General features: G+C 42.9%; 2 protein-coding genes across 2 annotated transcripts in view; both read right to left on the minus strand.

Annotated features, from left to right (window-relative positions):
* UBA6 (ubiquitin like modifier activating enzyme 6) overlaps positions 1–12,258 on the minus strand; it is a 72,265-nt gene extending 60,007 nt beyond the window's left edge. Inside the window, exons 1-3 of the mRNA XM_063300335.1 lie at positions 12,042–12,258; positions 7,631–7,690; positions 6,770–6,864 (exon numbers count right to left, since the gene is read on the minus strand). Of these exons, the coding sequence (XP_063156405.1) occupies positions 6,770–6,864; positions 7,631–7,671 (136 nt within the window). The 5' untranslated portion in view covers positions 7,672–7,690; positions 12,042–12,258. The remainder of the gene's footprint in view (positions 1–6,769; positions 6,865–7,630; positions 7,691–12,041) is intronic.
* Positions 12,259–16,305: 4,047 nt separating this feature from the next.
* Positions 16,306–24,925, minus strand: part of LOC134496312 (transmembrane protease serine 11C-like) — a 57,855-nt gene continuing 49,235 nt past the window's right edge. Inside the window, exons 7-9 of the mRNA XM_063302049.1 lie at positions 22,473–22,732; positions 19,923–20,065; positions 16,306–17,000 (exon numbers count right to left, since the gene is read on the minus strand). Of these exons, the coding sequence (XP_063158119.1) occupies positions 16,839–17,000; positions 19,923–20,065; positions 22,473–22,732 (565 nt within the window). The 3' untranslated portion in view covers positions 16,306–16,838. The remainder of the gene's footprint in view (positions 17,001–19,922; positions 20,066–22,472; positions 22,733–24,925) is intronic.

Below are 24,925 nucleotides of genomic sequence, written 5' to 3' on the forward strand. Positions count from 1 at the left end.
AGTTGGAGCCCCAGTCCTGTTCAGAGAGAAAAAGGATGGGACATTAAGGCTCTGCACGGACTACCACGGACTGAATGCGGCTTCCATATCCAACAAATACCCTTTACCCCTAATCAAAGACATATTAGCACATCTGGCAAAGGGCAAAATATTTTCCAAACTGGACTTGCGAGAAGCCTATTTCCGCATATGTATATGGGAGGGGGATGAGTGGAAGACAGCTTTCAATTGCCCACTGGGTTCATTCCAATACAAAGTGTTACCATTTGGTTTGGCAGGGGCACCAGGGGTATTTATGCAATTGATTAACGAGGTCTTGCACGACCACTTGTTCAAGGGGGTACTTGTCTACTTAGACAATGTGTTGATATACTCTGAAACTGAAGAGGAGCATGAACGCTTGGTTAAGCAGGTGCTCAGGAAACTCCGCAAAGCAGAGCTATTTGCCAAGCTCTCTAAGTGCGAGTTTCATAAATCTCAGATAGATTATCTGGGCTACAGAATCTCTGAGAGGGGCATCGAAATGGACCCTGGGAAAGTCCAGGCCATCCTGGCATGGGAGCACCCACGCACTAGGAGGCAACTACAAAGTTTCCTCGGATTTACGAATTTTTACAGGGGGTTCATCAAGGGACTAGCAGGAATCGTTTTGCCCCTAACCAATTTACTCCGCACAAAGGGCTTGGGTGACACGCGCAAGGCACGAAACCCGGGAGCGCTTCTGAACTGGACTCCTGACTGCCAAAGGGCTTTTGATCACCTCAAAAGCCTATTTACAGCAGAACCGGTTCTACAACACCCCGACCCCACCAAGCCTTTTGTAGTCCAAGTGGATGCCTCCGATTTTCGATCGGGGCACTCCTGCTTCAGCGGGATTTAAATGATCAGCTGAAGCCCTGCGCGTACCTCTCCCGCAAGTTCTCCGAGACAGAACAGAGATGGCACATATGGGAGAAGGAGGCTTTTGCCGTCAAAGCTGCCTTAGAGGCATGGCGACACCTCCTGGAAGGGGCCACCTGCCCCTTTGAGGTCTGGATGGACCACAAAAACCTAGAGGCGCTCAGCACCCCAAAACGCCTCAGCCCCAAGCAGGTCCGCTGGGCGCAATTTTTCAGCTGCTTTGATTTTAAGCTGAAGTTCATACTGGGAAGGAAGAACTTCTTAGCCGATGCTCTCTCTAGGCGGCCCCAGGATGCCAGTCAGGCATCCGACATTGTAGGTACTGTGTGGACCGACACACAGCTGGGTTGCCAAGCTGTCACGCGCAGCCAAACTGGAACGCAGCACACCCCGGCACAACCACCCGCAAGGGGAGGGAGACGCATGTCAATTTCATCTCACTTGCAACAGCAGTTCGCACAAGCCTTAAAAACGGATACATGGTTGCAAGCCAATCAACACAATGTTTCTTTTGCAAACGATCTGGCTTGGAAACAAAATAACCTGTACGTGCCAGAGCAATTGCGAGCTGAGGTTCTAAGCCGTTCTCACGATGACAAAACAGCTGGGCACTTTGGGTTCGTAAAAACGCTGCATCTGGTCAGGCGACAATTCTGGTGGCCTACTCTTAGGAGGGATGTAAAGGAATATGTCGCTGCTTGCCCCACATGTGCTATGGCCAAACGAAAAGTGGGGAAGCCCCAGGGACTATTGCAGCCGGTGGCAAGCCCCTCCCGCCCTTGGGAGGAAATCTCAATGGACTTTATTGTAGACTTGCCACCCAGCCAGAGAAAAACGGTCATCTGGGTGGTTAAAGACTACTTCTCTAAACAGGCACATTTTGTCCCATGCACCTCCATTCCCTCCACTCAACAGCTGGCACGCCTCTTTTTAAATCACATCTAGAAATTACACGGTACCCCCTCCCATTTGGTAACAGATAGGGGTACACAATTTGCTTCCAAATTCTGGAAGGCATTTTTGAAGTTAATTGGAACCAAGCAGGCACTGTCCACTGCTTGGCACCCTCACACAGATGGCTCTATGGAGATCCTTAACTCCACCCTGGAGCAATTTTTGTGCTCCTTTATAAGTTACCAGCAAGACGACTGGGTAGACTTACTCCCCTTTGCTGAGGTGGCATATAACAATGCAGTGCACCACAGCACGGGTCACACCCCCTTCCAGGTGGTCTATGGTCGAGACTTCGTTCCGATCCCGGAGTTGCCACAGCCAGAGACCCCGCCTTGTTCCCCAGATGACTGGGCAGCGCAGCTAGCCAACGTCTGGCCAGTCATTCAGCTGGCTCTCTCTGAAGCTCAAGCAACCTACAAGAGGTATGCGGACAACCACAGGGCTGCGCAGCCAGACTTCAAAGTGGGAGATAAGGTCTACCTCTCCACTAAGTTCATTAAGTCTCCACAGCCCTCAAAGAAACTGGCCCCCAAGTTCATTGGCCCGTTTCCAATAGTGGAAATAATCAACCCGGTAACTTTCAAGTTAGAACTGCCACACAACTTGAAACGCATACACCCGGTGTTCCATTGTGCCTTACTGAAACCGGTTACCTCTTCAAAATGGCACAACGACCCCCCTCCCACCCCCGCCCATCATGATCAATGGACAACAGCATTTTGAAATCAAGGAGGTACTAGACTCCCGAAGGCTACAGGGCACCCTCCAGTACCTGGTCCGCTGGAGACATTTCCCCCACCCTGAGTGGGTGCAGGCTCGGGATGTCTCAGCGCAGAGGCTTGTCAAACGCTTCCATGAAGCGTATCCTGCCAAACTGGCGCCTTGAAGTTTTTCTTGGGGAGGCAGTATATCATGTCCCCCGCTGCGATGCAATCATGCATCACAACGGGGAACATGCCTTTCCGGAAAAGGGAAGGGAGGAGGAAGGAATCATACCAATCCTTCAATCACTCAGATACAAATGCAATTAGAGGACAAAGGAGACATACCTTTGCCCTGACCAGAGAAGCCATCATCATATCTCCCGGACATCTCTGCATTACCCCGGGGACACACCTGCGCCGGACACGGGAAGAAGACAGAGGCGATCAGCGCTAATCCTCCTGATCGCCCATCGAGACCCCGGTATCGCACCCCGATCGCCCATCAAGACTCCGGATCCGGACTGTGGGGCAATGGGGGTGGAGACAGAGGCGATCAGCACTAATCCTCCTGATCGCCCATCGAGACCCCGGTATCGCACCCGATCGCCCATCAAGACTCCGGATCCAGACTGTGGGACAATGGGGGGTGGAGGAGGGCCAGGTCCACACCGCGGGTATTTACGGGATACCCCGCACGCCATGTGCTCATTCCCGTCTTTTTCCGTGTATGCATTCTGTTCCCATTAAACCTGAAATCCTTAGCCCATCTAAGTGAGTCCGTGTCTCTTTGGGAGCAAGGCAACCATCACAAAGGGGTCTAGATAATCTATTTCCTCCAGAACCCTCTGGAGCTGTAATGCCACCACTTTTTCAACCACTTTCCCCAAAAAGGGGAGGTGGGAAAGTGGATGAAAATTATCCAGTACAGTAGGGTCCAGTGATGGTTTCTTGAGGAGGGGGTGCACCAGCGCCTCCTTAAAGGCAGCTGGAAACACCCCCTCCCTCAAGGATGTATTGACCATCGCCTGGACCCAGCCACATGTCACCTCCCGGGCAGCTTTCACCAGCCAGGAGGGACATGGGCCTAGATGACAAGTGGTGGCATTTACTGTCCAGAGGATCCTGTCCACTTCCTCGGGTCCAACAGGGCATGATCTGACCATGACAATGGGGATAGCTGTAAATCTCCCCTCAGGTCACATTGCCACTGCTCCGACAAGAAAACTAAGTCCGGGGTGATGCCACTGTCTCGAGTCGGGTCCTGAATAATCTGCGTCAGGCCCATGGCTGCCATGGTTGCCATGAACTCCCGAGCTGCCTCTGAGGCATATCCCAGGGACAGCAGGTTGAAGTCCCCTAGAACCATGAGTCTGGAGAACTCCACTGCCAACCCTGAGACTGCCTCCAGCAGCTCAGGCAGGGAGGTTGCCACGCAGCAGAGAGGCTGGTACAGCAGCAACACTCCCAACTGCTCTCGGGCACCCAACTTGAAGAACAGGGTCTCACAGCCGGCCACTTGTGGAGCAGGGCCCCTGAAGGCCACCAGAGACTCCCAGATGACAACTGCTACCCCTCCTCCCCTGCCCTGAGGTCTCGGCTGGTGCCATGCCGTAAACCTGGCCAGATACATTTCCAAAACGGGCACCCCCCCTTCAGGGCCCAGCCAGGTTTCAGTAATACATGCCAGATCTACCCCCTCCTCAGTGATCAAGTCACATATGAGGGGGCTTTGTTGTTAACAGACCTGGCATTGAGTAGCAGCAGCCGAAGACCAGGGCCCCTATTAATCTGCTGACCAGGGCCTGGGTCTGAGCACAGAGGGCCGGAACACGCCACCAGTAACAAACACCGGGGGCGTCTTCCCCAAAGATGTTTTTCAGCTCCCTCCATAACGTCCCCTACCCGTCACCACCTCAATAGAACGACCCATCCTACAACCCCCAAAGACTCCAAATCCACCTAGCCCCACTCCTGCACCTCCAGAGTCCCCAGCTTGAAAAAGAGGTCCCTCTATCCACTCACACACTCTCACACATACACAGTTACCCACAGGGCAATGGCAGGTCCTCCGGCGCACCAGCTCACACTCTCGCCGCCATCCGGGCCCAGCCATCACCAACTCATTCACTCTTCAGTCACAATGCTCCCTGTTCGGCCTCTCTCACTGGTCGTCCAGGGGCATCTCATTCGCTCCCACTCACCTCCTGCCTCTCACTCAGGAGGTGAGTGCTCTCCCACACCATCAGACACTCCCAGACTCCCCCCCTCGTCTCTCACCCCTAGGAGGGAGTCCTCATTCACACTGTCACAAATTTATTTATTTATTTATTAAATTTCTCTGCCACCCATCTCACACACAACGATTCTGGGCAGCTTACAAATACTAAAAATAGAGAGTCACTAAAACAATTCAATATAAATATATAAAAAACACAAAGTCTAAAATATAAAATATAGCATATAAAATATACAATTCAAGATGGGAAGCTCTTAATCTTGGCATCCTCATGGGGCCAACCGCCTCCATGAATGGCTGTCCACCATCCTATCCCAGGCCGGGTGGCACAGCCATGTTTTTACTCCCTTCTGAAAGGCCGGGAGAGTGGGGGCCTGTCTTACCTCCAGTGGTAGCTTGTTCCAAAGGGCGGGTACTATGGCAGAGAAGGCCCTCTTCCTGGACCCTGCCAATTGGCAATCCCTCATGGACAGGGTCCATAGCATGCCCGCCCTGCCTGACCAGGTGGGACAGGTTGATGTAAGTGGGGTGAGGCGGTTCCTCAGGTAACCTGGACCCATGCCATGTAGGGCTTTAAAAGTGATAACCAACACCTTGAATTGGACCCAGAAGCAAACTGGCACCCAATGCTATCTTGGCTATCATGGCTCCAACTTAAATCCTTTTTGAATAAGAAATACAATATATAAAGGAGTGAGCATCTACTTTGGGGAAATTAATAATTACTCATTCTTCCCAACCAATGGGAAGAATCTGAAAAATGTATAGGTCGGATATAACTGGAATTAGAATTAGGTGGCACACACCCAGCCCCTAGTAGGTTTAAAAGAAGATTCTCGGAAGGAAGGAAGGAAGGAAGGAAGGAAGGAAGGAAGGAAGGAAGGAAGGAGGGAAGTTTGAGATATAGATTTAGGAAAACAAATAGATGACATGAAGAGGCAAATACTATGGAAATCAGGTGTCATGAGTACTGTCGGTGAGCAGGAGGGGGCCCCTATCCAGGGGGGAAAACGCATGCGTAGTACTGAGGAGTTAAGCAGCCATTCAAAGAGACACAGATCAGACCCGCCTTAACTTTTGGGGTTTATCTGTCTGGGTTTTCTCACGCTTCTTCAGTTTGTTAGGATTTTCTGTCTAATGTAGCAGTAATAAAACACTAGAGACCTATTCCTCATCTCAGCGTGGTTCCTGGCTGTTAGGACATCAGGTGGTTTTCTATCTGCTTCAATACAAGAGATGCAGTGAAAGATCACTGGCATTTAACTCCAGTTAGAACAGTACAAATACCTCATAATTACTTATCAAAATGTTTGAGGGACTGCAATCAGAAAGGACCATTTTGTCATATGTGGTGGACTTACAAAAAAGTTACACCTTTCTGGAACAAAATATTCAAAGAAGTCAAAATAATAAGTAAACCAACAGTAGATTCTAATAATGATCTCTGTCATATAAATCAATCCATCAGACTAAGCAAGTGTCAGGAAGATGCAGTACCTACTAGAAGAGGCTACAACAGCAGTCTATAATCTCACTCCAGTCCACTCAATGTAGTCTGGTCATTATTCTTATCCTACTATCATCTAGATTTATCAGTCAGGTTCTCCTACTGCATAAGTAGAAGGCTAAAAGTCTTAGGAGGCTGCCTATACTGTATGTGGCTAATTCAAACAGTGTCCTGTATTATAAACACCCTTCCATGAAACTCACGAAGCTTCTTCCCCAATGAGCATACAGTATATACATTTGTAATTCATTTTCTCTGAGTAATTTTGATGATGCAAACAATGTTTCTGTACTTAATATATTCTACTTAGCAGAAAGTGTAAGTTTGACCTAGTTCACAATAAATTTAACAAATTCTTTCCCATTAAAAAATAAACATTTAGCCAAACAAAAGTTTGTTTGTTTATGCTGTTTACATCCTGCCTGACTCTACAGGCTCTGGACAGCTCAAAAAACTTCATTCACTTACCAATTTCCACTCCAAGCCCGCCCATTCCACTTAGGAATACGTGAGACTGAGCCATCTTGTGCATTGCTGTATCTCCAAGAACATATCTCTGCCGACTACATGCAAGTAATAAAAGAAAATCATAAATAATAATAGTCAACAGCATAAAGTAATGCAGCTTGCAAACCTCTCATTTTTGACAAAGTTCACAGAAGAGGAAAAATTAATTTGCTCTCAAGAAATCACTCTTAATGAATTTTGGACATCATGTAATTTCACAATGAAATTAATGTATCATCAAGTAATAATTTCAAAAGAACATTATGTAACCTATGGTCTTGCATGCCAACAACATGCTAAAGTCTCACTAACAATTTAAGGAGTCTGTCTACTTCAACCAAAGTAGCTATGACTCACAAATGCTAGGATGGATGGATGGATGGATGGATGGATTATCCCTGATTCTGGCCTTTCAAAAGAAATATAGTAATGTTCAGGTGTGAAAGTCCATGAAACTAATTTAGCTTGGAGTGAGAGAGCACATATATGCTCATAATCTCCTTAATACAATCAACATAACACGGAAAATGCACCTTCATCAGACATTAGGAATTATATACAGAGAATGGATTATTAAAGTAGAGGATGTAGAAGTGTAAGCTAATTTCTTGGCATAGCTTTAGAGGAAACATTTCAAGGAAATAACATTCTTTATATTGAGCTTAAAATAATGTGTTAATAAAATAAAGGTTATGATAGAGACAGCATTATGTTCATGTTTGAATTCACTATTTAATCAAGGAAGCTAACTTCACATTAAAACTTAAATATCATTATCTATGGTTTTATTAAAGCAAATTAATCTTTTGTAAAAATGCTTACCTATACAAAGCGTCATCAATTTCCATTGAATCTGCTGCCATTATTATACACTTTCTTGGACTAGAAACAAAAACACAGATAAATACTTTGCCAATATAAGAGCTCTTTACAATTTATGCTGATTTCCTCAATTGAACAAATATATGAAAATATATGAAGTAAATATGTTTCTGGGTGTTTTGCAACACGTGAGAGTAAAGATGGAAACTTCTCTTCAAACATGCAAGAATATGCGAGTGTTGCAGATTATGAAGCAGCCATATAAACTTTGAGAAACACACAGCTGCTTTATAGATTCAAAGAGAGGTGCTCTGTAAGTTTTGTTTTATGATGGATCTCTTTTGAAAGATATGTACAGCCTTAAATAATTATTACTGTAGATTTACTACATAAATCAAAATGAATCATTAGCAAATGTATGCACCTATAACTTCTTTTTTACACAACCCTAAGAGAGTGTAACCATATTTATAATTACTGGATGGAACACAATCACTAAGAGGTGCTATGGTGCTAGCCATCCCCAGGTGGAGCTATCGCTCTCCCCCTCCCAAGCAAGGCGGCAGAACCAGGTCTTCAGTTTCTTCCGGAAGTCCGAGAACGAGAAAACCCGTCTCAACTCCGGGGGCAAGATGTTCCAAAGGGCGGGTGCCACTGCAGAGAAGGCTCGCCTCCTGGACCCTGCTAGATGAAATTCCTTTACTGATGGGGTCCGTAGCATGCCCTCCCTGCCTGACCGGGTGGGACAGGTTGATGTAAGTGGGGTGAGGCGGTTCCTCAGGTAACCTGGACCCATGCCATGTAGGGCTTTAAAAGTGATAACCAACACCTTGAATTGGACCCGGAAGCAAACTGGTACCCAGTGCAGCTCGCGTAACAGTGGAGTCACATGGGCTGATTTTACAGCACTGGTAACTGTCCGCACAGCCACATTCTGGACCAGCTGAAGTTTCTGAATACTCTTCAAAGGTAGCCCCATATAGAGTACATTGCAATAGTCTATATGGGAGATGACAAGGGCATGAATGACTGTTCGGAGGGCATCTCGGTCCAGGAATGGGCGTAGCTGGCGCACCACCCAAAGATGTGCAAAGGCCCTCCTGGCCGCGACTGCCACCTGCTCTTCCAGCAGGAGTCACAAGTCCAGGAGGACCCCCAGATTCGGCACTGGTTCCGAATGGGGCAGTGCCACCCCATCCAGAACCAAAGATGACAACTTCCTGGAACCCGAGGGGCCATCAATCCACAGCCACTCTGTCTTACCAAAGTTCAGTTAAAGCCTGTTCTTCCCCATCCAGACCCCAACAGCCCCCAGGCACCTGGAAAGGGTGGAGACCGCATCACTTACTTCACCCAGGATGGAGATATATAACTGAGTGTCATCGGCATATTGATGATACCTCATCCCATGGATGATCTCACCCAGCGGTTTCATGTAGATGTTAAATAGGAGAGGAGAGAGAACCGAACCCTGTGGCACCCCACAAAGGAGGGGTCGAGGGCTGGATCTCTCCCCTCCTATCACCACCGATTGGGAACGGCCCTGGAGGAAGGAGGTGAACCAGCGCAAAACTACACCACCCACCCCCAACCCCCTGAGCCGCCCCAAAAGGATTCCATGGTCGATGGTATCGAAAGCTGCTGAGAGGTCTAGGAGAGCCAGGATGGATGCTCTACCTCCATCCTGCTCCCGCCAGAGATCATCCATAAGTGCGACCAATGCAGTCTCCGTCCCATATCCTGGCCTGAAACCTGACTGAAAGGGGTCCAGATAATCCGTTTCCTCCAGAATTCTCTGGAGCTACAATGCAACCACTTTCTCAACCACCTTCCCCAAAAAGGGAAGGTGGGAGACAGGGCGAAAATTGCCCAGTATAGTAGGGATGGCTTCTTAAGGAGAGGGTATAGCAGGGCCTCCTTAAAGGCAGCCAGAAATACCCCCTCCCTCAGAGATGCATTAACCATCACCTGGAACCAGCCACAAGTCACTTCCCGGGCTGATTTTATCAGCCAGGAAGGGCACGGTTCAAGCTGACATGTGGTTGCATTCACAGCCCGGAGAATCCTGTCCACTTCCTCAGGCCCAACACAATCAAACCGTTACTAGATAACAGGATAAGTACATTCCTCTGGCATCTCCACAGACTCCGCTTCACGGAGTCCAACTTAGAATGGATCTGAGCGATTTTATCCTGCAGATGCTGTGAAAACTCTTCCGAACAGCCCTGTAAGTAGGTCCCTAGATCTACCTGACCCCGAAGAGATTGAGCGATCTTGAACAGGGCCGTCGGGCGGCATTCTGTGGATGTAATAAGAGCGGAGAAATACTCACGTTTCGCCGCTCTTACCGCCACAAGGTAGGCCTTAATAGCGGCTCTAGCTTGTGTTCGGTCAGATTCAGTCTTCGTCTTCCTCCAGCGACGCTCCAGATGTCTCTTGACCCTCTTCAAAACCCTCAGCTCCTCCGTAAACCAGGGTTGCTCAGGGTTTATCTGGCCTTAATTCTCACATCACCAATTTCACCCTTACATTTTCCAAATCAGGGAAGAAGAATAGTACCTTACCATAGTACTATGACTGCAGCCAGCAATAGCACATCAGAGATTTATTTTCTCTGTTCAAAGCCTCAACCTGATAAGGGACACACTGATACCTTATATTTGTCGCCAAGTTCTCTGGCACAAACAACAGACCTGAGAATCTCTGATGTCCATCAATTATACCTGGTTGACTTCCTAACAATCCAACCCAACCCAATCCAACCCAAAATTTATACTGTAGACATTTAGTTCCTTCCCCATTAATGTGCTACCAGTAAGTGATACATTATTTGTACAGGAATATAAACCATACTGTACAAAGAAGAGAGCAATGGGAGAAAGAACAAGAATTAAATTCATAAATATGAATTCCTCCATTATTTGCTGATAGCTTCTACTAAGACTGAAATATTATTCAAGTTTTTATAAAGATATTGTTAAAGGGAATGAAAAAATGATTTTATATCCTTAACTACCAGTGATCTCCTAAAACCACATCACAAATGCTATTCATAAGGACTTATTAAAGAGACCAATTCTGTATCTGCTAACATCAACCTGCTTTAAGTGCATCACATATTTTTGTTAACTTTGTACATTTTTAACATATACAAAGGGAAGCAAAAACAGACATATAAGATGCCTAAGATGCATTTTTATTATGAGAGTCAAACAAGTGTTGTTCATATCCAGGGTATAAAGGCAGTAATAATCTTTTTTTCCCACCATTGCACTCTAAGTACTCCATTCAATGCTACACTGCTTCAGCCATCACATCCAGCAGCCAACACCAAATTTATCATCCAAGAATGTATAGTTTTTCTTTAAAACTGCTTCAGTTCCTGGATATTATCACCACACAGTTAATAGATTAGAGACAAAACTAATTTGCTATGAATGTTATCATCTTAACGCTTTAGATATGCCTATTCTCTAATCCCATACTGCTAAAATCCTGTATTGGGCAACTTGGTTAAACTAAAAGACAGCACCACTTTTAAAGATGAGATGACTGAAGCCTCCTTTTAACCTAGGTAGTTTTCTTTTGTTTCCACCTGGTTTGTTATCTTGACATCCCTACCCTTCTTTTTGTTTCTTATCATTGTTATTGTCTTGTCTTTCGTGTTTTAAATAATTCGTTGCTGAGAACTGGGTGCTATATAGATTTAATATAATAATAATACGTATTAGATACTAGAACGTTCATGGTACTGAGCATTACGGTGATAACCATCAGGAACACAGAAAAATTCATAAATTAGACTCATAAATCTTCACAGAATTGATCTGAACAGACTTCATCGAGTGATGTCTTTCCACCGGAAAAATAGCATCATTCTGCGGTATGGATCTTCCTTTCATAACCAAGTGCACTATTTCAATCTGAACAAGACCCTCTGGAGAAAATCTGGGGTGCACGTGGGAGCAAGGGTGGAAGGCGAATGACAGTTAAGGTCAGCCCTGAGGTGCACGCGTTAATCCATTCATGCTATGCCAAGTACTGTCCAATATTCCCATACCCCGATAGAGTATTCCTCTGCCTCAGCATCGTTATGGGCAATACACAGCTCTGGGGCGCTTCTTTCCTCCCCCCACCTTCGACCGAATATTAGAGTGAAAGCTCCTTGGGGGAATCCTGCCCCCTTCACGTCCCTAGCTGGATACCCCGTCAGGTCTCGCGCACGCACAAAAAGTAGCCTCTTCCCCCCTCCCCAAGAGAGACGCGGGGAAGGCGAGAAGCGAGTTCCCGCGCGTGTTACTTGAGGCCAGCCGCCGTCAACGAAGGCCCCGAGAGCCGTCTAGCAGACGGGCCTCTGGTCTGCCTCACCCGAGACGCAAAAGCGGCGGCGGCTTCTTCCGCCTCTCCTCACCCGTTGTGGTCGCCCGCCTCGGCTTCCCACTGTCTCTTCCTCCTCACCGTGGCTGCTCCGAAACCAAGGCAGGCGCGCAGGCAAACGGGCAGGCACCCCGAGGAATGAAAAAGCAGGAACTAGCCGCACGGAGCCGGCATAGGCAGAGGCGGGGAGAGACAGCAGGCCTCCTCCGCCCCGGATGGAGGTGGCCGAGCCCGTCACGCCGCGCAGGCCAATCCTAACCCGGAGCGGGAGGTCTCTTCCCCCTTCTCTGGCGAGCGCCCCCGGCAGCCAAGGTGCGTCAGCGCCGCACACCCTCGTGGCCGCCAATCAGGCAACACGGACGCTTTTCAATCATTTCTATTACTCTTCGGTCTACAGAGGAAAGTGACGGTGTTGGAGCAGTTCCAGCAGCGGATCCCTTTTGGAGGAATTGGTAATGCTAAAGCGCTTCACTTGCTCTCGCTCATCAACTCTTCCGATAATCTAAAATAGAAATTGGTTGCTCGTTCGGGTCCTTTCATCCGTGCGAAATTCTGAAAAATGCTGTGCATGTAGCCTTAAAATGTATGCCATTTATTTTAAGCTGCCCTTAAGACTCTTCTCTGCGATAAACAGAGGATTATTTTTGGTGCAGGGCTCAATAATGCGGGGTAAGCCCGGATGGCAGTAATGGGTAAAGAGCACCTGCAAAGGGATCCCCTCCCCACAAATTTTAACATCCATTTATCCTGGTATGGCTTTTATGCCGTTGCACTGAATAGCATCTGGCCCACTGTTTTTCTTACGCAGCATGGCATGGTTGAGCACAATCTGCCCTGCAGTATAGGGCTCTGTACCTGCAAACTGCACCATATGAAGAACGTGTCCTCTGTATAATGGCATTTAAAAGAATCCAAGCCAACATTTTCCAAACATTTATAGCACTGTACATTGCCACCTTTACTTTTACCACCTTTAATGTGCGCTAATATTTGGTAATTGATTTGTAAGGGTCTTTACCCACCCAGATATTCAATTACTGAAATGTAAGATAGCTAGATTTTAATGAGATTTTAAACAGTTTAGTAAGTCAGAATACAAGCATTCTTGGGCAAATTACTAAAACATTTTATTGGAGTAAAGAAAATGAACATGCTCCTATTATCTATACAGGTAGTCCTCACTTAACGACCACAACTGGGACTGGAATTTCAGTTGCTAAGCAAAGCAGTCATTAAGCAAATCCAACCTGATTTTACAACCTTTTTTGCAGGGGTTGTTAAGCGAATCATTGCAGGCATTAAGCAAACCACGTGGTTGTTGAGTGAGTCACATGGTTCCCCATTGATTTTGCTTGCCAGAAGCCAGCTGGGAAGGTTGAAAATGGTGATCACAGGACCACAGGACGCTGCGAGAGTCATAAATGCAAACTGGTTGCCAAGCACCCAAACTGTGATCACATGACCGCAGGGACACTGTAACAGACATAGGTGTGAGGACCAGTTGTAAGTCATCTTTTTCAGCACTAAGTCCAAACCGTCACTAAATGAATGATTGAGGACTACCAGTATGACATTTAGTATTTACCAAATAAAACAGGTTTTAAACATAATTTAGTAATATTTGAAATATATTACTTTTCCATCATACACAATTTAATGATCAGCACATACTGTGTATTAGGTAACACTGACATCAGAGAGAGACAAAAATACTAACACATTTCCACTATATGAAGAACACTACTTAGCAGATTGATAGGTTTTATCAACTGATGTATAACATTATAACATTGCAAATCCTTTCCAAGTAAACTTGAAAAATTCTGGTTGCTGGATAAAGTAAACAATAAAGTGAACAAAAGTAAACAGATTTAATTTCATCCTGACATTTCAACACTTGCCATTTTTACTGAGAGGCTGAGTTTGCAAAACAAGGTAGAGTGGACTTAAGTAGGAGGGATGGTTTATGGTTCAGAATGCTGTGGGAACCAAGCCATTGTCTTAGCATGTTGCATGAATATATGGTTTAGTTAGACAGCATGTTCTGTGAATAGAACAATTGCCTTACATGATCAAAGCCATTAACACTGATACGGGGTTTAGTATGGTGTGTGAGACCAGCCACAGAACCTCAGTTCAGTTACAGGCCATCAGAATAGGGACAGCTCAGAACTGTAGACCAATACACAAACATAATTTTATCAGTGTTGGTACACAGCATGTAGCTCCTCCTCTTTTCCTCACTTTCCTCTATAACACACCTGTTCTCTCACAGATATATACATAAGGTTGGTGATTCATATGTTTTTCTTAATTCACTTTGAAAACCTTATTGGCTAATTCTACATCTGAACTCTTCAAGATGTTAACCTAAAGGATAAGGGAGATTGAGAAACAATTCTTATTAATGGTAGTAGCAAGTACCACATTCCTTAATTTGATCATAGTAACACCAGTTGCTTTGATTTTCACCTACTCTTTGCTTGTCGCAGCTGAAACTAGATTTACATATTTCAGGCACAAAGTACATCATAATTTTTCTCTTCTTGTGCTGTAAAATAAACTGGTAATTATTCTGGAGATACTCGGTGGCTCTCTTCTTTTGACCTCTAATGGAGTTGTAGTTTGCGAATGTACTGAAGGACTATAGACAAAATTCAAAAGCCAATTCTACTATTGGGAGGATGGCTTATTGATAAAAAGTCTGCTGATATCTTGTCCTAAATGAAGAATAGCAATCCATAGTTAGAGACAGATACTGTACACAAGTGGAACCACCTCAGATAATCAAAATAACTTAAATTGCCAGGCTACAACTTGTAAAAATGAGAGAAATTAAACATTATATTAGTTTATGGTAATATTTGGCTATGCCATGAACCCTAGAATTCTCAAGTTTTTAAAATTCACCAATCTGTGAAATGTGTTTAAAGGTAACACTTTTTCCAAGAACACTGAGGAAATAATGGTTTTCGCTTCTATAGCACATAATCAATAAGGATGTATATGTGAACTAGGTTATACAGAACCAAACAATTTATAGCAACCTTTAGTAATAGATATTGCAGCTGTTGGTAAGATTTTCATGTAAGCATTTCATATCCGCATCTTCTTCCTGTTATCTGTTTCCATTTTTAAGAACATTACCTCATATTGCAATAGAAGATTCACATAAACAAGGGAATTATAGTCATCAACAGGATTATTTTTCATGCCACAGCATTCTGTGCTCACATTATTTTAGGATGAAATCCATAATTTGTGTAGGTGTTTACCAATCCTTGTAGTATGATTGTCATTCACAGGCAAGTTTTAAAAAAATTCATTATATATCAATATGTACATAGAAAAGAGTTTGAATTGTTGGGAGTGTGTAGAAAAGTGAATGACTAAACAAACAAGAATATTTGCAGTAATAAATTCCTTTCTTCATCATCCTTCAGAAAGAAATAATATTTTCATAAAAAACAGACTCCTCAAGTCAAATTCAATTCAATTTAATATTCTTGACAGCAATGCAGAAGTGCCCTGCCACTCTCTTCTTCCATAATGTTTTTTCAACTTTGTCTATCCTGCAGCCCTGGATTACCTAGTGGTCTACCACTAGGTAATAATCAGGCCTAACCCTGCTTAATTTTGGGAGTCAGCCAACGTCGGCTAGATGGTGATTCCTGCTTATTTATCTTGCATAAACTTTTATTTTTGCAGATTTGGGTGGAGGGAGCAACTGTAAATGTTGGAATGTTCAACCAATTGTTATAATCGAAGTACAGTATATTTATCAGGGTCGAGCTTTGAAAAGGCCAGCTCTACAAATTTGCCACAGAAGCCAAATGGGCGTAGTGCTGATTGACTGGTGTCCACATTATCATCAAGAAACTTCTGTACCTCTTGTCCCCAGGATATTTTTAGTGTATCTTCTGAAAGCCACAAAGAAGCTAAGCTTCTATAGCTTGCTTTCCTTTCCTTTCTCTTATCCATCTTTATCTTTAGGGTATTTTTTCATGTTTCCCTAATCCTTATACACTGATCACTCAAAAGAATCAAGAGTTTGAAGTAGTAATGAAAGCAGAGGGTTGAGCAAAATTTTATAGAGTTCCAGAAGGCACAACACCTATGTGTATTACTCTGTTTAGAGTGCCAGAAAACATTGCAGGAGTTTTGGATGGAACCCTACCCCCCCCCACCACCACCAAAACTACATCTGCTATTACCATAGTTGGAAATGCTAGGAATCTCATCATAATGTTAATGATACAATAATGTAGCAGGCGCAGGAAGAAAAGCTACAATAATGCTTATACATTTCTGGATATAAAGCAATGCTACTTCATATTAAAATCATGACCTCTTAGGTATGCCTAGCAGTGAGATGTTTCTGCTTCTCATCTTCTGTGAGATAGCCACGGGAAGCTTAACGTGCTTCTCTAGAAATGAGCAAACGCTTTGTGCAGCCCACTTCACTGTTACTAGGAGTGTTGTTGACATAAAGCTGCTTAATGGTTGAAGACAATGCCCTGTCTTGTTAAGACTTAGCATATCCTTCGCTAATGTCTCTCTGAAGAAGGGGGAAGACAGAACAGTTGGAGAGTGAACGGAAGTGCTCAGCCTGTGCAAGAGCACATTTACTCTCTTTTCCCTGGGAATACACACCTTACAATCGGTGCTTCGGTTTAACAGTCCAAGTCCATTAGTTTCTCTTTAACATGCTGGGTTTATTAATGACTGAGGGGATAAGACAAACATTCTTATACAAACTCATTGTAATTTTGTACTACCTCGATGCTATCTATATAGCTTCAAACATGTGCATCTTTTTATACTTATTATTTCAAAGCCCAGTATATTTAGTAATCCAGTCTCGATAGTAAGTCACTCGTGTGTAGACGCCAGGCTTATTTGGTTTTCCACATTCATCCCCCCAGCTCACTATGCCAACAAGGTACCACATTTTTCTTGAATCAGATGTCGTCAGTGGACCACCAGAGTCACCCTAGCAGGAGGAAAAATAATTTTTAGTCTGAAGCAAAAAGAAAAAGTACTTAAATAGCCAGTACTTACTTACCTTCATTAAATGTCATCGTAATGTTAAAACTAACTTTGTGCTCTATACTTGCAATTGCTTTTTCCTCTCCATTTTTATGCATTTCACAAAAGCAAACGGTTATCTCCATAACTATCTGATGATAGTTCTACCAACCCTGAGGAAGAACCATGCATTTTCTCTGAGCCAAAAGAGGCACTGCATACCCAGGAACCGTTGTTCTGTTTGCCACAGGAAGAACTGGATACACAAGAGGACAAGCAGCACATGCCAACACTAGGTATCTGTTTATTTATTTATTAAATTTAGCCACCCCTAAATAATCTTTGGAACTGGCGTTAACAACAATTAGAAATACAATATGACCAGGTACTGTGATTGCCTAAAATAATAAATTAATTTGTGTACTCCTCCATGAATGCTGATAATAACAACAGCAATAATAGTAACAACAGCAACAATTAGATATGGGTGTCAATAGCTTCTGGAAGAATTATACTTTGTCCAGTTGTGTGGGACTTTTTGCATTTGGCAATTCTGTGTGGAAGCCTTAGGCCTGACTATGTAAAGATAGAACCCTGTCAGAACTTGCTGTAGGCTTTCCTTAGACCTGTGGTTCTTAAACTGGGGCAGTTACCCCCAAGGATGTAATTTGGGCATATCCTGGGGGTAATGGAGCAATGTATAATTGCTTGTTTGTGAGTCAAGGATCCAAATTGGGACTGCTGCTGCCAAGATGCTTGTGTAAAATAATATGCTGTTTCTTTTTTGGGGGGAGGGGTTAATGACATTATTCAATATGGGGAAAAAAGGTAATTGGGTCAAATAGTTTAAGAACCACTGATTTAGACAAACTGAATTTCTGTTATATTTCTTCCCTGATCTTTTGGGTTACATAGTAGCTGCCTCTGTCCAAGGTGGGCCACAGACTTCTAAGATCTCTACTTGTTCTACTAATCTTGCCTCCCTGCTTCCACCTTCTTTTCTTTGCCCACATCTCTTCTCCTTCTCTCCCTGACAAATGGAACAGCCTTTAAGAGCCCCAGACTTCCACTGATCCATAGCACCCCTGGTCTTGTGGGTACAAACACCATAGAATAAAATTCGGCCACCACAGTGCCTGTCAGAACTCAGGGCCTTTGAATTGCTGCTCTGCCAACGGTGGGGACAGGAAACCGTAAATGAGGGAAGAAAAGAAGATGGCAGTGGGTGGATTGAGTGAGCAGAACAAGCAGCAGTGGGCTTCAGAGAGCTTGGAAAACCAAAGCCTGCCCTGGACAGAGGCTGATACTGTGACTACTACAATGATCAGATGACTAATTTGTCCAGGCAGAGATGGACCAAGTTGATGAGTAGACAAACATAGGTGGTTCTCATTTAACAACCACTCGTTTAGTGACCATTCGAACTTATGACAGTGCTGAACAAGTGGTAGTTAGATCAGACCTTGTACTTATGGCAGTCATGGCATCCCCACAATCACGTGATTGCAATTTGCGACCTTCCCTGACAGCTTCGCACAAGTAAACTCAATGGGGAAGCCAGAAATCGCAATCATGTGAGGTCCTCGCTTAACAACCTGTGCAGTCTTTGCTTAACGACAGCAATTAGGACTGCCGGAACTGCAGTCACTAAGTGGCATGGTCACATGGTTTTTCAGCTTATGACTGTGTTGCTTAATGATGGAGTTTCCAGTCCCAGTTAGTGTCATTAAGTGAGGACTACCTGTATCTCCGCACTGCATGATGTGAAGATATAGAGACTGAATTCAAGGGCCTGACATACTTCCAAGTGTGATCAATTTTGACCATGCTAGCCACTTATTGGATGCTCTCTTTATACAGAAATGTATATGCAGGACATTCACTGCTTTATGTGTGCCAACCAGTCCAAAATACTGTAGGCTGGTTAATGATAGGATATGTTTATCCATTCTCCTTGAAAGACTCTTTTACCACATAGGCCCTCCACAAGGTCACACATGTTCTAGTCACCTCACAGCTGGACTATTGCAATATGCTTTACATAGGGCTGCCCCTGAATACCATTTGGAAGCTACAGCTGGTCCAGAATGCAGTTGCGTAGGCAGTGTTGGGCATGCTTCAGTATTCCCATATGACACTACTACTCCTCAAGCTACATTGGTTGCCAGTAAATGTCTGGGTGCAATTCAAAGTCCTAGTTATCACCTATAAAGATCTTCATAGCATAGGGCCAGGTTATTTGAGAGATTGCCTGTCTCCCATGGTTTCTGCCCACTGGTATGATTGTGCAGAATTGGTGTGCTTCAGGCCCCCTTGATCAAATAATGCCACCTATTGGGACCCAAGCATTCTTTCTGTATCATGGCACCTGCTGTCTGGAAAGGTATCTCCCCAGAGATCTGTATGGCTCCCACCTTGATGTGGCAGACATCTTTACAAACTTGGATGTTCTTCCAGGCCTTGGGATAGGGTGCTTGTGGAACCCCTGTCATTTATTTTCTGTTATAAGAAGCATGGTTTGTCTGAACAAATAGGATTTTCTTTTTATTGTTTTCCATTTTTTTAAGTGTAATTTGCCCAGAGTCATTCTGGAGTTGGGCAGTCTCTAAATCTCATACATACATACATACATACATACATACATACTGCTCAATACAGCAAAATACAATATATACATGGAAAGGGGTTTTTAATTTTTCAGTAGGGGAATGTGCATCTGCGCTTCATCCTTTTGAGCTTTTCTTTTATAAAGTCTAGAAGACAAGATTGATTTTGACAGATTCAAGGTAATTGGTATTCCACAAATAGGAATTAAATCCTTAAATTTGATTAATGCTGGGTCATTTTTTTAGCTCATTAGTTGAGATACAGTAAGATTTAGACATACCTGGCAGGAATCAATTCCTCCTTCAAGGTATCCGGCACATAGCATTCCAGGTTTTATGGCCCCATTGTACACTTCCCTTCTGTTGCAAACTTTGGAGTCTATGAGCTTTACTGTTGCTTCCTGAAGGACATTAGGAGTTTCACCTAAACAGAAAAATCCAGTTATTTTCCCAGAGTATTTGCTCTAACATAGGCAAGGTATTAAATAACCCATTAGCACATGGAGTTTATAAGAAAAATACAGCTACTGAAACCTGAATATAGATTATGAGAGGACAGCAGGAATAAATCTGAACTTCCCTCTTAGAAGATACTAGAAAGGAAAGGATGAGTGATAACTAGGAAAATTGGGTATTTGGAGCAAATGTACTACCTTTCAACTTCAATGACAAACTTGGGGAAATAGTCTTTTATTAAAAATATCCTGAACATGGAGGATCAGAGCTGGATCATTTTTCATTCCCAAGTGCCACAGGACAACTAGAGCTCTGATTACTTGTTCCTCATTATTCATTGGCTGATTAATACTACTTAAAGCTCTGTTTTTTATTTTTATTTCTTTTAGGTCTAGTAGTAGTATAGCTACAGCTCTGAATTTAGCCCCAAATAATCTTCATTAATCTTTCAAGAATAGGCTGGGAGTGTAAGGAATTAAGTTGGCTAAGAGTGGTTTCCAGGTGAGAGAATCATTATGAAAGCATTAAGTACCGTAGGTGGCTCAGGACTGTTAAGCAAATAGCCAAATCTCTACAGACTCAAAAAGACCTAGAATTTAAAGCTGGGCACAGAGATACATACACTGGCTTTGATTCTGTGTCCTATGGAAAGTAAATCTCCAACTACAGCCCTTGTTTGTAATAATTTTGTTATGATGTGTCTGTGAACTTCTGCCAGAAACAATTTCCTGAATACCATGTTTGAAATGAAGCCTGACAGGAGGTACCTATTTCAACCATCTTATCACTTTCTCACCGATCAGTTCCACTCTGTTCCTCATCATTAATGAGTGAAGGGCTAATTAAAAACAGACTGGCCATTGAAGCTACAATTTTTTCATTTCCAAAAGCAACAGAACATTTAGACTGAAAATCTATTACAAGTGGAATTGCCACCATGATGTATCAGCTTGTTCTGCTTCTGGTTTTTTTGCTGCTCCTTTTTGGATTACTGTATTTCCAAATTCTTCATATGGAAACCATATTGATCACTAATACACAGATGGGTTTGTGAAGGTTTGAAGTTCACCTGCTTCAGTGTTTTCCATATTTAAGCAACCTCACCATATTTCCAAATATAAAAACTAGGCTGCCCCATAACCACAAAAACCTTGCTGTCCTCTAGCCATTATTGCTGAAAACTGGTGGAACAGTTTCATGCCATTCTAAGCAAGGAAACATGCGTATTATAATGAACGTGCTAAAATACGCACATCATAGGTAACCCCTCCCCAAATCCATTCCTGCCCAGGTATATAATCCAGAGTCTCAGTCTGTGCCCCACCCCATGTTAAGTGAAGCCTTGACAAATGTGTCAAGATGCTTAATTTCTGCTTTATAGCCTTACACAAGCATACAGAAAAAGGTAGGAATCAATGTCTTGTTAATACTCTTTCTGAATGCCAATCTAATTCTTGTTGACCTGTAGCAGTTTCTTCTGCATTAATCCTTCTCAGCTATTCCTGTCACTGTCTGCCTTCTGTGCATATTTTTCCTTTCTCTCAATTTTTACTATATTTCTTCTTATTCCCTAGCCTCCTTTCTATCTCTCTGCAACTAACTTCTTCCCTATATTAATTATTTGTGGGGTGAGGAGGAAGAGGGCGGTGACATATTTGCAAATATGTATTTCTTATCTTAGACTTAAAACTGTCTACATGGGTATCCATGGGGTGCACAGGTGACTTAAGAGTACTGCCTTGGGAAAATGCATATGGACTAAGCTCCTTGCACCATATATAGAAACAGATGAAATCAGAAGCAAATTATACTACACTTGATCTTAGCCAAAGAGCTCTTCCTTTCCAATGTTTACTTAACTTTGAATGAAAAAGCCAAATAATCCTAATACTTGTAACCCTGACATCCTAAACTATCATAATATAGAAACAGATGAAATCAGAAGCAAATTATACTACACTTGATCTTAGCCAAAGAGCTCTTCCTTTCCAATGTTTACTTAACTTTGAATGAAAAAGCCAAATAATCCTAATACTTGTAACCCTGACATCCTAAACTATCATAATATTAATAAAATATCCACTTTTTTCCCTCTTCTTTGTATCCAATACTCTAAGCTGTCTAAACAATAGAATGTTAGGAATTTAAGTATATTATATAAATATCATTGTAGCGAAATAAAAAAGAAGCAAATTATAGAAGTATAGTACAGAGACATAGAGACATTTCCAGTACAGCCCAGAGACCAGGCTGGCAAATGATAGATGAATAACAGCTCTGATTCAAAAAAGAATAACCTTCTCTTCCTCATTATCTAAAATTTATAATTAATGAACAGTATAAAATAGTGTAGTCTTCTAAGTTGGCATGCTTACCATCATTATTAAGTGCTCCCCATCCTGTAACCACAGCATCAATATTATATGGAATCTTTTCATTTGAATCTGGGAGACAAACTCGATGAATAGCACTTGTAAACTCTACACTTTTAGTCAACTGCAGAACAGCAATATCATGTTCATGATCTCGATACTGATATTTTTCATGAATTATAATTGTTTTGACAAGCCGTATCATTAGAGGAGGACTTAAATAGGTTCCAAAGCTAACTGTCCATTTATGTGGATTTTTTGCTCTGAAAACAAACAAAAAAGAGAGATGCCTTTGTGAATTATCCAGAGTTCCATCAAAAAGAGATTATTGACAAATATATCAATAACATATCTTTGCATAATAAATCCACAGGAATGGATGTATGTGTTATATCTGTACCTGTGAAACTGATTCATATTGGTGTTTTAATATTCATGGTTGCACAGAAGATCCTGAAAATAGATGAGCAGCATGTGGTGAAGATTCAGAGCCCAAAAGAGGCTGCCATGCACTATTGCTTATCCCCTTTCCCATGATACCAATGTCTGTCATGCTGAGCATTTAATCTCAAAGCATATATTCTTAAATCCATATCTGCTAGAATATAAGAAGGGGGGTGCTTACAGGAGACCCATTGTGCAAAACAATGATTTATTATGGTTTATTTACTCTTCTATATCCCTATATACTCCTAGTCTGAGCCTTGCTAGGGGAAAACATACTATGAAGAAAGGATACTGTTTATGGAAAGAAATTTCAGTTGGGGAAAATGTGAAGCATGAAGACACTTCCCTGGAGGTGGTTACTCCCCCAATGAGGCAAATGTAATTCCTGGAATCCTGTGTTTGCTTCACAATATGTGTTTCTAGCCAAAACCATCATCTTCAGGTCTTCTCCATTATTATATATTCGTTTGGTACATGTATACCCCGTTATGGAACTCAGATCATCTAATTTCATATGGATGAAGCTGTACAAAGTGAACATATTCATATGTATTCTGAATTAGAATATTATGATATACTGTAGTATAACATTCTAAGGCAAGAGTTGTGTTTCAGAATCACTTGAGCCTAGACTGCTGGAATTGTTCCCTAATCTTTTCCTGATTTAAAGTCAAAGACTGCACAATGAAAGACTAGCAATATTGAGAGAAAACTAGCAATTTTGAGACAAGGGCCAGCAGGGTGGGGGGAAAGGCTGCTTAACCCTTTTGCTTCTCTGTTTTTCTCCTGAGATTCACCATCACAATTTAGTTACAAAGGGAAACAAATCGGTGTCAGAATGTGCTCAGCGTAAAATTGCTATTCTTGTTGCAGCTTCTGAAAAAGCAGAAAAGCAAACATTTGGAATCAGCTAGTTAAGCAACTGATCCATATATAGTTTGAGTTTAGATATTTGTTGCAATAATACATTTTTGTTTCTCTTAATTCAAAATAGATTCTATATGATGCCTTGTTCTGTAAGAATATTTATGTTACTGGAAGACTATCACTTGTGATAAGGGATAGATTCTCAATGCAGAGTGTCCCAAATTTAATCCCTGGCATCTCCAGTTAAAATAGATAGGGAAGGACTGCCAATTGAGATCATGGACTAGTATCCACTGCCAGTTAGAATAAACAATAGTGGTCTTACTCCTATATGACAATTTCATAACTAGAGAAGATAGAATTATCAACTTTTGGGTTAATATAAAGATTGAATAGTGGGGGAGGGGGGTTAAAATATATTCTTATTTTACCCCTTTATTGTTTGTTATAGCACTGGATAACTGGCCAGAAGCCTGATGTCTTCTTTTGCTTTTATACACAGATGGCGTGGCAGTGTTCATAGTCATGCCAGCAGAGTTGAAAAGAGCTCTTAAGGCTTTTGTCTCCTCTTGCATAGCTGAAGGGCTGACCCATAATCACCAAAGGACAAAGGTAATGGTCTTCCTGAAGCAACCTCAATTATGCAAATAACAATTATTGGTGTCTCAATTGTTATACCTTTGGAGACACTGGGAATTAGTTCTGGACAGCAGACTACTGCTCTAAGTTCACTATTTCTAAGAAGAGGAAGGCTTTCCCTCTTATTCATTTGAATGCCCTTCTGCTGATCTTGCTTTAAGGCAGATTCGATCAAGCCTGAAATATCTCATAAATGGAATGTTTTTGCTCCTGCAGCACTTGGAGAAAGAAACACTGATTCACGCAAGACAAGAGATGTGTGGGCCAGACGACAGGCCTTCTGAGTGATGGCCTGGACTGTATGGAACATGCTGTCCACAAAGAATTGCTTGGCCTCCTCACTCCTGGCATTCAGAAAGCTCTCAATCCCCTCCCTTTAAAAAAAAAACATTGAAAACAACTTTGAAGTTGACGCTCAGAAGATTGTATTGGCCCACATTGTTTTTATTTATTATGTTGATGGACTTTTTTACTTCGGGATGGGAGATAAATTGCTGGATTTT

Source organism: Candoia aspera, chromosome 4, assembly GCF_035149785.1.
Source record: "Candoia aspera isolate rCanAsp1 chromosome 4, rCanAsp1.hap2, whole genome shotgun sequence".
Taxonomy (NCBI): Eukaryota; Metazoa; Chordata; class Lepidosauria; order Squamata; family Boidae; genus Candoia; species Candoia aspera.